At 35.0% G+C, this 13,917-nt stretch overlaps 1 protein-coding gene across 3 annotated transcripts in view; it reads left to right on the plus strand.

Annotated features, from left to right (window-relative positions):
- LOC5567651 overlaps nt 1-13,917 on the plus strand; it is a 97,350-nt gene that overhangs the window by 71,128 nt on the left and 12,305 nt on the right. For all 3 annotated transcript variants that reach the window (XM_001651796.2, XM_021844662.1, XM_021844661.1), the window contains exon 4: nt 11,927-12,068. In XM_001651796.2, the coding sequence (XP_001651846.1) occupies nt 11,927-12,068 (142 nt within the window). The remainder of the gene's footprint in view (nt 1-11,926; nt 12,069-13,917) is intronic.

Consider the following 13,917-nt stretch of genomic DNA (forward strand, 5'->3'; position numbering starts at 1 on the left):
TCTTGATGTTCCTATGTTCGGTATGACATTCAAGATAATTATACCATGGAAAAACAGATTTTTTATGAAATGTTTGATGAACTGTTGAAGGGTTCTTCTCCAAACAATCATCTGTTGACAAGGCAATATAAAGACACCATTTAAATAAACTGTTTCATAGATTCCAGATATGTTCTGTGAATCCAGTTTTGAGTTTGCATTGTGAATAAACAATCATTTTCTGAGTAAAAAATGTATTTTTTTTGCGCGCGAGTTGCTAATTTCAAAGAAAATTGCATGCATTTAGGCGTTTAATATGGTGTGTTCTGTAATTTACAACATTCAAATTTAAAATTGACCGATATATCATTGAGTTGTAAGATTTTTGAAAGTTGATCCAGATTCAGCGACCCCAAATTTAGTGAATAGCATATCTTTTTATTTTAGGAAACTTATCGCAATAATTGATCAACTTCACCCCGGAATCAAAAACTCCACTTTTTGATTTTTAAAATACATTTTTGTAGTTAAATGAACATTTCGTCAAGATTTTGTTTGTATGATTCGATAGATATCCAACCAGTACATGTTTTAAAAATATATGGATAATATTGCATGCATTCTACTAGGAGTTACAGAACAGAATCGCTCGAAAGTGATCAACTTCACCCCATTTTACGGTATCATCAAATAGATAAGTTCTATTATTACAGCATATGATGCCAATATTTTGATATTTCGAATGCCTGGGGTACGTTTTTTCTGAAACCATGAAAAAGCACTTGGTCCAGTCTGTCTGTACACCGACCATTTATTCTATTGATTTGCACCGTAAAATGTGGTAACTTAGATAGCTTTTTAGACGAAAATCTCATTATCTCTGCACTATGTTCAAAAGATTTTAATTTATATTTTCAAAACAAGCACTGGAGTCATAGTTATAGATTGCTGTTGAAAGAATGCATAACGAATTATTTCGAATGTAGGCAAATGTAAGCAAATGGTTATTTTAAGACCATGAAATGGCAATATTTCTCAGTTATCCTTGGCTGGTGTTCAAGTTCGTAATCAATGCGACGTGCAGCATTCAGTCATGGTGAGAAAAATCATATCAAATGTCAGAAAAATGATATAGAAAATTGGGTCGAAAATCGTGAAACTTAGTGAAAACTTCATTATTAATGGGTGTCAAACGTTCTGATAGTTGAAAGGGATCCCCCTTTCAACTAGCAACTTAGCAAGAAAAAACTAAATAAACGAAAAACCGAATTTAGTACTATATCATTTAGTTCCGCTAGAGGAGATCGCAGCAGGTTGTGGCGCAAGTTGGCTGCTTTTGTTTTTTTTGTCACGTTTGTCATCGTTTCGCGATTTTTTTTTCAATTCGGATGGTCGAATTGTGATTTGGCTAATACAGCATGTGTTTAGCATTTTCTTAAACTTTACCGCGAATCTTAGAATATTGTGACCGTTTTTCTGCTATTTTACGGTAACCATTTGACAATCAATAGCATTCCATCCAAATTGAGTTTGGTTAAGTTTTACGTTTGATGTGTTTCGCGCTAAAAAAGTGAAAATTATTGCGGGTCTTTAGAAAATTTTCCGTTCTGCGGTAGCCGCCATGTTCTACCGCAGCTGTCGAAGTTCTACCGCAGGCTTGAGAATCATTGTATCATTGAACAAAACCATCTAATCGAAGTATGCTAGTAGAGTACAAAGCTTTGAAAAAATCTGAAAACAGTCATCAGCGTGGTTTCCAAGGTGTCTTCGCAACCGATCGATGATGCTTTGTAAAAATCAGTAATGTGACTGCTGCGGTAGCTTACTATTCAGCAGTAGAACGGAAAGTTATCTCTAAAATTGCAATACATGCTTGTGCAGCTCGTGAAATCAGTGACATGATGAGAAGATGAGACGCATGTTGAGCATACTGGGTGAGAACGTTCCTTTTAATTCTTTGTGGGTTATTATATTAATTTGCCATCGTAGGGAGCCGGATCCTATTCTTGGCACTTTTGATTCAAAGTTTCAGACAATTCGGCCGAGGAAAACCCCCCATGCCAAAGTGAATCATGGAAGTGCCCAAGTGGTTCTGCACCCATCTAAATAATGGGAAGGGATGAATTCCTTCCTTGACTTTAGAGTCAGGACATAGGGAAGAAAAACCTGTGTCCCATCCCAAGAAAAGGAGACCAAAATTTTAAGTAACGCCACATCCAACGATTTTACTTACCCCTTCAAATGAAATGGTTGGTACGGTTGTTCGCGGTTCATCCTTTGTAAAATTGAAAAAATGCGTCTATCATGTTATTCATACGTGAATAATCTGATAGCCGTGAGTTTTTCAAGTATCTTCAAACCCAAAGTCTGCACAGCTGGCCTGGTCATTTTAATATTTGTATCATATCTTTGATGTGCTGCAAATAAAAATGCTGACAAGAAAATATCTGAAGAAATTTTGGTATTTCCAGGATGCTTTTCAATATTGGCTGTGCAAGCACTTAGATTAGAATAGATTAGATTAGATATCATTTAGTTCCGCTAGAGTTTGTATCCTTTGACAGAAAGTGGGGCAGTTTGGCCACCTTAAGGAAAAGTCGATAAAAGTGCTGCACGCCATGTCTGAACCAGACGATTATAAAAATCGAATGTACATAGGATTTTTTCTCGCTAGAGATCAGTATTTGATCCATATTTTCATAATCGGAAGGTTTTAAAATATTCTATCGGTGAAATTTTGATTTTTTAAACTTTTCAGCTATTTTTCATACTAAAACCCATGAAAACCTCGTTTTTCGGCGCATTTCAGCCCATACAAAATGTATGGAAAAAATTTCACCGATAGAATATTTTAAAACCTTCCGATTATAAAAATATGGATCAAATACTGATCGCTAGCGAGAAAAAATCCGATATACATTCGATTTTTATAATCGTCTGGTTCAGACATAGCGTGTGCTGAAAATATTATGAATTTTTCGAATGTTTGTATGATTTCCAACAATTTTTAGATGAATACACTAGATCCGCATGATTTCCTTCGAGTCGATTTTTTTACTGATGGGGTGATATGAGCACCCCATTTTTGATTGCAAAATAATCTCATATAAACCAAAAAATCAATTATTTTATTACTACACTTGAAAGTTATTAGTACTTATGAACACTACACTCAAGAAGATATATATTTTTAAGAACATTCTAACAGTTAAACAGTCATTCTGAAATGATAAAATTTAAAATAGCCATTCGGGACAATGTGGGCAGTTTTTTTTTCGAATATCATTTATTTCTTTTTCTTTGAGTTTTGAACACTGACTTATAACATGCTTATTGCTTAGTTTCCTCATCAGCTTTGGGATTGCATGTTATTTCAGATGAAATTTCAAGAATTTACGCAGTTTTCAAGGGGTGCTCATTCCACCCCATTGGCCAAACCGCCCCGACTACCCTATTTAGAGCTCAACTGTAATGACGTCTTCAAGGATACAACAAACTCTAGCGGAATTGAATGGTTTAGTACTAAACTCGGTTTTGCGTTTATTTATAGGTATTCCACTAAACTATTCTTAGCTTAGCTTAGCTTAGACTGACTACACATATCAATGGTTGCTATTCCGTGATTGACCGAAGTCAGTGAAAATGCACAAAGAATCAACTAGAAGTTTGGCTGGGATTGGCCATAATCTTCTTCAATGTGCATAATTCAGTGCCTCTATTTATACAGGGTCAATAACGGCGCCGGCCACGTCCTTGCAGTCAGGTGGGATTGGGGGAAGGAATGTTAGTGTGTAACCTTTGCTATTTGGAGACCGTGTTTGCCTCTGCATCTCCACAAAGGTTACTGGGAGGGATGTTTGTTAATGGGAAGGATCGTTGGGTCACAGGATTCACTTTGATAAGCGATTAGACCATGATAAATAATGATTTGTGAGATATATACATGCTTATTTGTAAATATAATATTTTCATTTGATATGAACAATTTCTATGTAGTGGAAAATTATGCCGACACTTTAGGTAACGAACAATTCAAAGTTAGTTGAACAAATACCTAAATGTAACATTCCTACAGCTGTCAGGACGAAAGCATGTGTTATTATATTTTACTTATTTGAAAAGAAACAAAAAACTTGATTGGTTGGAATATCATAGAACACTCTTATTCTTATGCCGACACTTACAGTGGCGAACCATCCAAAGTTTGTTGAATAAAGTGAACTTTTCGCAAGTCTACACTTGTAGTGTCGAACCATTCAATTTTTTTTAATTACAAAAATAAAGGTAAAAAGGGGTGTTCTGAAAATAAAAAAATGTGAAACATAAATAATTCATGAATCAGAGTTTGTGTCGACACTCACAGTGACGAACAATTCATAGTTTGTTGAAAATTCATATTTACGTCCCACAATTGTAACGATTAAATGTGCAGTCATACATATTTTATAGATTAGAAATAGTAGCATGAAACGAGCTCACCAATTGATCCTTTATCCTTCACTGTGCAGCCACAATCCACTCTCAGCCTCACTCGTTTGCTCGGCTATATAAAAGCACTCAGAAAAAAAGGCGCGCGACCCGAAAAGGAAAAAAAAAACTTAGCTTTCTTGACACACTGCCCAGCAGCAAGCGTCAAGGTCAAAGGATCAAAAAGAACTAACCGATCACGCCACTTTTCCACTTACTAGACCGACGCTCGACATGTTTGATCCTGCCCTCGTCGCTGGCCCCCGTAGGAGCAAGCGTCAAGGTCGAATGATCAAACAGAACTCGGTATTCCACTAAACTATTCTTGGAGAAAAAGGAGGTGTCAATTTCGCCCCGTGTGTTCATTATGCCATCATTTTTCATACAATCGAAAGTAGATTTTAGATTTTGGGATAACTTTGATAATAGTATGTACGTATACATGTACACACATGAATTTTATTTAAATTTGAATAAAATCATTTTGAGAGTGCTTGGAAAGAGTTCGAGTAAACGAGTCGGTTTGTTGTTTTGTTTTTTTTTTGCCTAGATTTGCGCGCGATTTGTAAGGCAGTGCCTCAAAAGAGCCCGAGCGAACGAGTCGGTTGGGTGTTTCCTCCTCATTTTGCACGCGATTTGCTGGTAGTACGATACGAAGGGCCAAGCGCTCAAGTTCGCTTTCTTGGTTTGCACTTTGTTTGTTTCCGAGTGGAGTCTGTATGTTGTAAGTGAAGCTGAAAGTAGATTGTGGCTGCTCAGTCAAGGATGAACGATTAATTGGTGAGCTCGTTTCATACTTTTATTTCAAATCTGTAAATATGTATGACTGCAATTTTAATCGTTACAACAGTGAGACGAAAATACCTTTCTTTTTGCAATTGGGTCTTAAAATGTTTAATGAATTCTTGTTTTTATTTTATAATACGAAAGAGCATGTTCTTGCAACTACTTTAGCAGTTTTTCTAGCTCAAATAACGGCTATAACCTTTTTAAAATTCAATTTTTAAAATAGTTCCAAATATGAACCTTGACACTTGTGATCATGTTTGACATTCACTTTTTCGACAAAATTGCCACAGGGCTTATAGTTTTAACACTGGGGTTGTTCCTATCTGACATTTCGGAAGGGACACGGAAAACAAAATATACCCAAAATTTGAGTTTAAACCAAGGGGCGTGACAAAATCTTAAAAATCATAGAAAAATGTTTTTTGTACTTAAATCAATGAAAATCATTTAAAAATTGAGTAAACATGTGTTTCTGGCCTAAACTTAAGCGTTTGATACTAAAATTGGGACAGGGCTTTAGGACCCTATTGAAAAAAAAAATTTGAATGGTTCGACACTATAATACTGTTCGACAAAAAAAAATTTTTGGCTGGATCAGGGACGCGGTTATATGGGTCTTGAAGTGCAAGAAAAGTGTAGAAAGAGGCCGTTTTCAAATGATTTGGCAGTAATAAAAAATTAGGTTGGACACTGACATGTACGTGGTCTTACATGAGCTAGTCAATTTATCTGGCGAAGTCTGTGAAAAATGTCATAATAATGTTATTTGCGATTTCCAAAGATTTTTAAAGGTACTCATTAAGAATAGATTACCTATCGTGAGGTCCTTTTTTATCAGAATATCCCTAGAAATTACAGACTAACGTAAAATAGCAACCAATAATTCAGTAATCAACATTTCCACATTTTTTGTGACAACATTTGACAGCCACTCAGGCAGGCATGAGATCTTTTTGATTCAGTTTGTGCACAATACTAATCATTTGTGAAAACTGATTTAGTGGTAACAGGCCTACTTCTTACTTGTAAGATGATACAATTTCTGGTTAAACCATTTCCGATTTTTTTGTTGGTTCTACATTTTACATATTTTTCAGCAATTTTAATCAAACTTTCAAATGGAGCGTTAGTTTCTTGTTCAATGGGATGTTTTCTTCAATTGTGTTTAGTTGTAAGCATATTGGAAACATAAAGAAGTCGACCATTAAGGTTAATTTTAAACTCGTCTCCCATATAAGGACAAACGTGTCCATTTATGAGCCCCCATTAGAGTGATGCAAATTTCGAAATTTTTGCTCCCCTATGCTTAAACGATTTAATTTATGGTAAAAAGCATCCTCCCAAAATTTGAAATGATTTGGAAGAAATTTGACTGTGCACACGCCATTTGAAATTTATATGGAGATTACTATGGAAAACGCCAACCTTTTGTGTTCAGCCCTCTATATCTTCGTCATAATATTTTATGGAAAAGTGAACACACTGTTCTCATGTGAAATTCTTCCAGCTACAACTTTGCCGAAGACCACTTTTTGATTGGACATCAGGAAAAATTGTTATTCATCATCATAAAGTGGGTTTGCCTTCAGTAAGCTTCCACAACTATTCGGCAGGCAACAGTGGTGCTCCTGGCGGGAAGAATAGATCAAAGTAATCCAGGCTACTATGTTCTACAGCAAAAAAGCAGTGTTGCTTTGAAAGTAATTGAATGATCATCTCAACATGGTTTAGACTTTGGAATCAAGAATAACAAACTATCATTACGTCCCAACAAAATGTGGTCTTCGGCAAAGTTGTAGCTGGGAAGATTTCACATGGGAAGAGTGTTTTCGCTTTTTCATATTTCATTATGACGAGCAGATAGAGGACTGAACACAAAAGGTTTGGCTTTTCCATAGTAATTTCCATACAAACTTCACATGGCGTGTGTACAACCAAATTTCTTTCAAATCACTTCAAATTTTGGGAGAATGATTTTAATAATAATTGACACCGTTTAAGCATAGGGGAGCAAAAATTTCAAAATTTGCATCAGTCTAGCCCCCATTCCCATATCCTCGAAACGAGTAAAAATGCTTTTCAATTAAGTGAAGAAACAATTTATCCATACATTTGTGATAAACAATTTTGCGAAACTTCACGTAATTTCTATTTTTCTTTCTTTAAACAAGAAGACACAGAAAAACAAGTGTTTTACTCATTTTGAATATATCGCAATTATTTGTGAAATTCATTCCAAATCTCAAAACTGAAAGTTTGATTAAAATTGCCAAAAAACATGTGAAATTTAGAACCGAAAAATAAAAAAATATCGGAAATGGTTTAACCAGAAATTGTTTCATCTTACAAGTAAGAAGCAGGCATGTTACCACTAAATCAATTTTCACAAATGATAAATATTGTGCACAGACTGAATCAAAAAGAACTCATGCCTGCCTGAGCGGCTTTCGCAAAAAATGTGATAATGATGATTACTAAATTATTTGTTGCTAATTTATGTTACACCCGATTCTGTTTTTGCACGGATTTTTTTTACACGGCCGTGCAAAAAAAGTTTCCATACATTTTTTTTCCACCAAAACCTTATTTTTGCATGAAACGTCGAGAAATGGTGTTACTTTTTTTGCACGGTTTTTGAAATTTTGAACTGAAAACTTTTTTTTGCACGGTACGCATCCCCCGTGCAAAAACAGAATCGGGTGTATTCTGTAATTTTCCTAGGGATATTCCGAGGAAAATGAATGTCACGATAAGTAAACAATTATTAATGAGTACCTATCGAAATATTTAGAAATTGCAAATAACAATGTTATCACATTTTTTTACTGACATCGTCTCCTGATAAACCGACTAGCGCATGTAAGACCACTTACATGTCAGTGTCCAACCTATATAAATTTTGTATTTCTGCTGAGAGTTTATTAGACCAACCAGCCCTATTCACATCACATCACATCACAGACACATCAATTTTCCGTAGTCGTATCCTTGTTGAACTCAAATGTTACTGGATTGCATTGCTCATTGCTTTATAAAATGGAGCAAAAAAATAAATCATAATCAAGCGTCTTCTTGAACCTATAATAATTATTATATAATGAACCAGATGGGTGGAATAGAAAAATAAGTAGTATTTATATGGTGCACATCCTCGTATGCTTGTTTAATGATCGTTAACATTCCAAATTCATATATAAAAATGATGCCAATATTTTTCTGAAATGGTGCACGTTTCCCTGAAGCGATCTAGGGTAAAAAATATTGATTTGACTAATTCAATGGTTGAATAATTGAATTTGAAAATATATTGATATTTTGCTTATTACGCTTTCTTTGACGAAAAATGCAAAATTTTCAAACTTTGTCAAAAACTAATCCAGGGGTGCTGCAAATCATTTGAAAACGGCCTCCTTCTACACTTTTCTTGCACTTCAAGACCCATATAACCGCGTCCCTGATCCAGCCAAAAAATTTTTTTTGTCGAACAGTGTAAGTGTAGACACTGTTGGCAGTGTCATCATAAGAGTGTTCTGTAATGGCCAGTCAATCGAGTTTATTTTTCTTTTCGTATGAGTAAAATATGATAACACATGCTTTAGTTCTGAAAGCTGTATGAATGTTGCGTTAAGCTATTTGTTCAATAAACTTTGAATGGTTCGTCACTACAAGTGTCGACATTTTTAACAAAAAAAAAAAAAAGAGATTGTTATATATGTACTGTGGTTGCCAAAACTGCGTAAGTCTTGGTTGGTTTTTAAACCATTTTTGTAATTTGCCTTGAAATGTTCTTCTGAATATGAGAATACTTTCATAGGTAATAAACTGCGAATGATGCACAATGTGTTACTACTGTTACACAGTGTGTTGTTACTGTTGTGAATGTGTTACTGTAGTAGATCTTCAGGCATCACAGGAGTTTTTTCAAGAAAATTCACAAAGGTTTATTCCAAAGTTTTTGAAGTAATTCGTTTAGAGACAAGAATTCATCCGCAGATTTTTCCACTTATTCTTTCATATATTTTCATATGCATTCATTCAAGAATTCAATTATGGGTACTGCCAGGAATTGTTCCAAAAATAATTCGAGGAAATTTATTAAGGACTTTTTCAGGAATTCCTCAATTCGACCGAGGTCCTCCAGAAATTTATCTAGGAACTTCTCTAGTATTCCATCCAATGATAACTCACACATTACATTACTCGATTAATTTGTAACGTAAAATCTCCATACATTCTTAAAAATGCATTTAAAATTTAACTTAAGTTAATACTACAGCAAATATTCTTAAAATTCGTCCGTTCAAATTTCTTCAAGGAATTCCTTCAGGAAATCGGTATAATGTATGCTAACATTCCTGGAGTAGATCATGAAGAATACGAGCAGTAATACTTAGGAAAGATTCAAACATGACGTTTATCGTTTTTCGGGATTTCTACACTTTCTCCCGATAATAATACAGATATACATTAGATAACAATTAAATTGATTTTGAGGTGATCAGATTTTTTTTAAACTGATTCAAAAATAAATAATTTGATGTTTTATTTGTAAAAGAACTTTAGATTTGGACAGCTTGTTTTACGATATATTATATTCGGGTCCACAAAGGCAAAGATTTCAATACAACTTGTTTTGATATTTGGTAACGATCATTTTAATCATTACTACACTATTTATGAACTTATTAAACTTTGACCAGCAAAAATTAAGTGCCAACATCGATTACCAAAGACGTAAATTATGTAACTAAAAAAAGAATTGAAGAAATATTGGATTGAAACCTCGAAAGCTTCAGAAAGTAATTTGGATTTTTTTTACAAAAAAAACTTTTTAAATTACTTTGCAGTGAGAAAGATACAAAAAACTTTCAGGATTTTTCAATGTTTTTTCAAAGTTTTGTCGATTTAAAATCGTCAAACGCAAATTACCTACTCGATATTCTTCATCTCGATATCGAGTTGAAGAACCATAGTGAAAGTTGGTTCTCATGGCTAACTCGATGGTCTCTTGGTTCGCAATTACACTGATATTATGCCCTGTAAGTCGATATCTCCCTAACTTGATGGTACCTTCTATATCGATATATGGAGAGTTGACTGTTAAGCATCAACTTTCAACCAACCAAATTAAATATTTCAAAACCATATAAGGGGGGCGATTTCAAAAATATGTTGGTCTCAAGGGGGTGAAAGTCAAAAAAGTTTGGGAAACAGTGCTTTAGGCGAAATGATGGGATTCAACCCAATGCCTTGAGGCAAATTTTCATTAGGGGTTCCAATGTATTTCGATAGTCCATTTTGAGTTATCCTACGGAAGAGCTGAATTGCGTCAGAAGAAGTCAAAATTGGATCGATTTGTAACTCCGTGTAAGTTTGTTTCGACAGTGACCAATTTTTCACTGTTTATTGCACAAATACATAAATGCATCTCCTTCGCTGTCATGAATGAAATGTGAATCATCATATATTACTAATTTGCAACAGAAACATGAAACAAGCTCACCTTTGTATCTTCTATTCTCAACTGAGCAACAAAATGCCACTTTCAAATCACCTTCACTTACTTCGACCATAACAAAAACTGCTCTGCATAATCGCACAAAAACAACACAAAATTTCCACTGTGACGAAGCACCGCATTTCTTCATTCACAATATGCTAATCTAATGCAAAATTGTTAAGGTGAAAATGAATCGAAGCCAAAGTTCAAATTTTCAAGAGCACGGATCTGGAGAACCAAACATCCGTTTAAGCTGAAATCTTAATCGATTGGTCACTAGCTGGTAGATTACGCTTTTCTATTACGTAACTCTTTTGAGTTAAATTACACAACTTTTTTTCAGAAATAGCAAAATAATGGTGAAAGCACCTCGATATGATTTCTGATACCCTCAAGTTGCCTTTTACGACTCATGTCGTACATGTTGTCTTTCGCTACAGTATTCCCAAACTAATACCGAATATATATAAATACCATATATTTTGAATGCCGAGTGTTATTCCTGCATACATATGTAGGTATTTGTATATATTGTCCATCAATATAACAATGGGCTCTACATTATACTTCATGGAAATCACTGTAACTTGTGATTTTCTTGACGAAATAATTTCAAATTTACAGACAATTCGCTTGATTATCACATGTTTTGAATGCTTAATGCCAATCTGATGGTTACATGATTAGTTTTGAACTTATTATTGATGCACTGTTAGGAGATGTTTTGAAGCATGTGAATATCCCTTCTAAAATTGTTCAGAACCATCAAATTGCAATAACTTTCGATTCCCTTGTTCAAATATTTTCAAATTCAAGGAGAAAGTGCTTGAATGCTTCGAATGGTGGTTGCCAAATTCTTGAACAATTTTTTTCTTGTTTATAACGGTTTCAGGCATACCTGAACGTTGTTTGAATAACTTCGACTTTGAAATTAATAGTAAAATTTTATTCGGGTTGCTCGGCCGGCCTGTATTGGCAACGGTTTCAGTGGACCGGATCGGGTGTACAAGATGAGGGTTTGATGAGTTTCCGTGGTGTACAGTGATTTGTAGCCAATTATCGTTTGATACGGGGTCGTCATTCGTTGCATTTCGGTTTTTAGTATAAGGCACTCAAATATCCAGTCAGCACGTGGCTCTTGCTTGTGATTTCAACTAGATAATGGGATTCAATTTTGATTGTCCTTTGCAGCAAACTATGATCCTGAGGACGATGAGTACGTCGTCGAGAAGAACGCCCGGAATGGGTTCTACAACTCGGAAGAATCGATACAGAACAACAATTCGCCGATTTGTCGGCAGCCATCCAGCATAGGACATCACAGCACTGTGAGGTGAGTGCAAAATGCTTTAATTGAAAGCCGGGTACTTTATTTTTGAAAACCCAGGCACTACAGTTTGCATAGTGTGTCTATCTTAGCTTTTAAATTGAAAGTTCAGAATTTGAATTTGATTTTAATTTATCACTATATTCAAAAAAAGGCTTTAAAACCCTATTTACAAGACAATTAACGGCACCGAAAAGATTGTGCAAAATATTAAGCACCATATACCATTGGCGAAAAAGCAAAATTTTCCAGGAGCGACAATCAAATGTGTTAGTTTAAAGAGTTCTCCTCATGTCGTTGGGGACGTCCATTGATTACGTAAACAATTTTTGCTATTTATCTACCACTCCTCTTTCCCAATAGCAAAATTTTTGCAGGAAATTTGAAAATATTTTGTTTAGCGCATTAAAAACTTCAAATTCTCTCTTCCCTATATCAACGTAATTAATAGACGACTCCTTAGCAGAAAGACGCAGAAAAAAACTTTCGCCATTGTTTCAAACCTTACACAATCTGCTAGTTCGGCGTAGGTAGTACCTGATGAAGAAAGAAAAATTATTTCGACTGCGACTTGTCTTCTCTTCCAAAATTCACACATCGCATCACACAATTGGTATTCAAATTGTTTTTTTTTTTCTGCGCGATGGTAAGAGTGCTAGGAATTGTTCTTTTTAGCTCTTATGTTCCGAGCAGAGCATGGTTTCCCAAACTTAAGTTGCCAAGGAAATTTGCAATTGCCAGAGTAAGTTCATTGTTTACTCTGGCGGTTTCAAAAGATTTTAATTTTTCTTAGTAGTTGTCAAGTCGTAATTTAAGATTTTTGTACAATATTTTCACATTTGACTTACTCGAGTTTCCTCAAGGTTATCAAAAATCTCTGTTTGCGGATGACACAGGCCTTTCCGCCAAAGATTGTTTTTTTGTTCATACTTGCCAAAACGGAAAATTTTTCTAATGCTTCCAATACTTAACTTATAATATTCTTATGAAATGGATGGAGGATGCTCGATCTGTCCGGTGAAGATGATTTGCCTAAAAAGAAATCACTAAAGAAATCCATTACTAATGTCCACCATTGATTGAAAACAAAAATACTGAACGAATTTCTTAGAAAGTTGTTAGCAGGAATTTTTTATTAGACATAAGGCTTCAAAACAATTCTTCCCATGGAATTTCAACCAGGCGAGTTTTTCTTCTGATGGATGTCAAAAATATAACCTGATGTGAAAAAGTCCAACATAATGGACCATAATTTTTATTTCACCAACCAATTATCTCTTTGATTTGCTTCACTCTTTAAAGAGATTTCGCATGAATAAACTTAAACTTTAAACTACATTTCTCCAAAAACATTTGTTGTGTTGTAGATTCTTAAGAAATTCAAAAAAATCGACTGGTTTCCTACAATCCTGTTTCAAAATAGATTAATGAGATTTTGTCCCTAAAAACGACCAAAGTAACCCCGTTTGTCGGCACTCTTGCTTGCTTATTTCCCCAGCAACAAACATGTTATAATTGTGTATTATTAACTGATATATGACCAAAATTAGTCATATATAAGTTGACAATACTCAATTATAACATGTGTATTGCTCGGGTTGGCTTTACATCAATTATCTTGATAAAGCCTCGCCAACAATATTTCGCCAATTCACTCGGTTCATGGCCGCTTCTCTCCATCCTCGACTGTGACCCACGCTCTCTAGGTCCTGGTGCACCTGGTCAATCCACCTAGCTCGCTGCGCCCCACGCCTTTTTGTTCCTACCCTATTCGTAGTGAACACCACCTTCACAGGGTTGTTGTCCGGCATTCTTGCAAAATGTCCTGCGCAGCGTATCCTTGCAGCTTTAGCTA

This window comes from Aedes aegypti, chromosome 2, assembly GCF_002204515.2.
Source record: "Aedes aegypti strain LVP_AGWG chromosome 2, AaegL5.0 Primary Assembly, whole genome shotgun sequence".
NCBI lineage: Eukaryota > Metazoa > Arthropoda > Insecta > Diptera > Culicidae > Aedes > Aedes aegypti.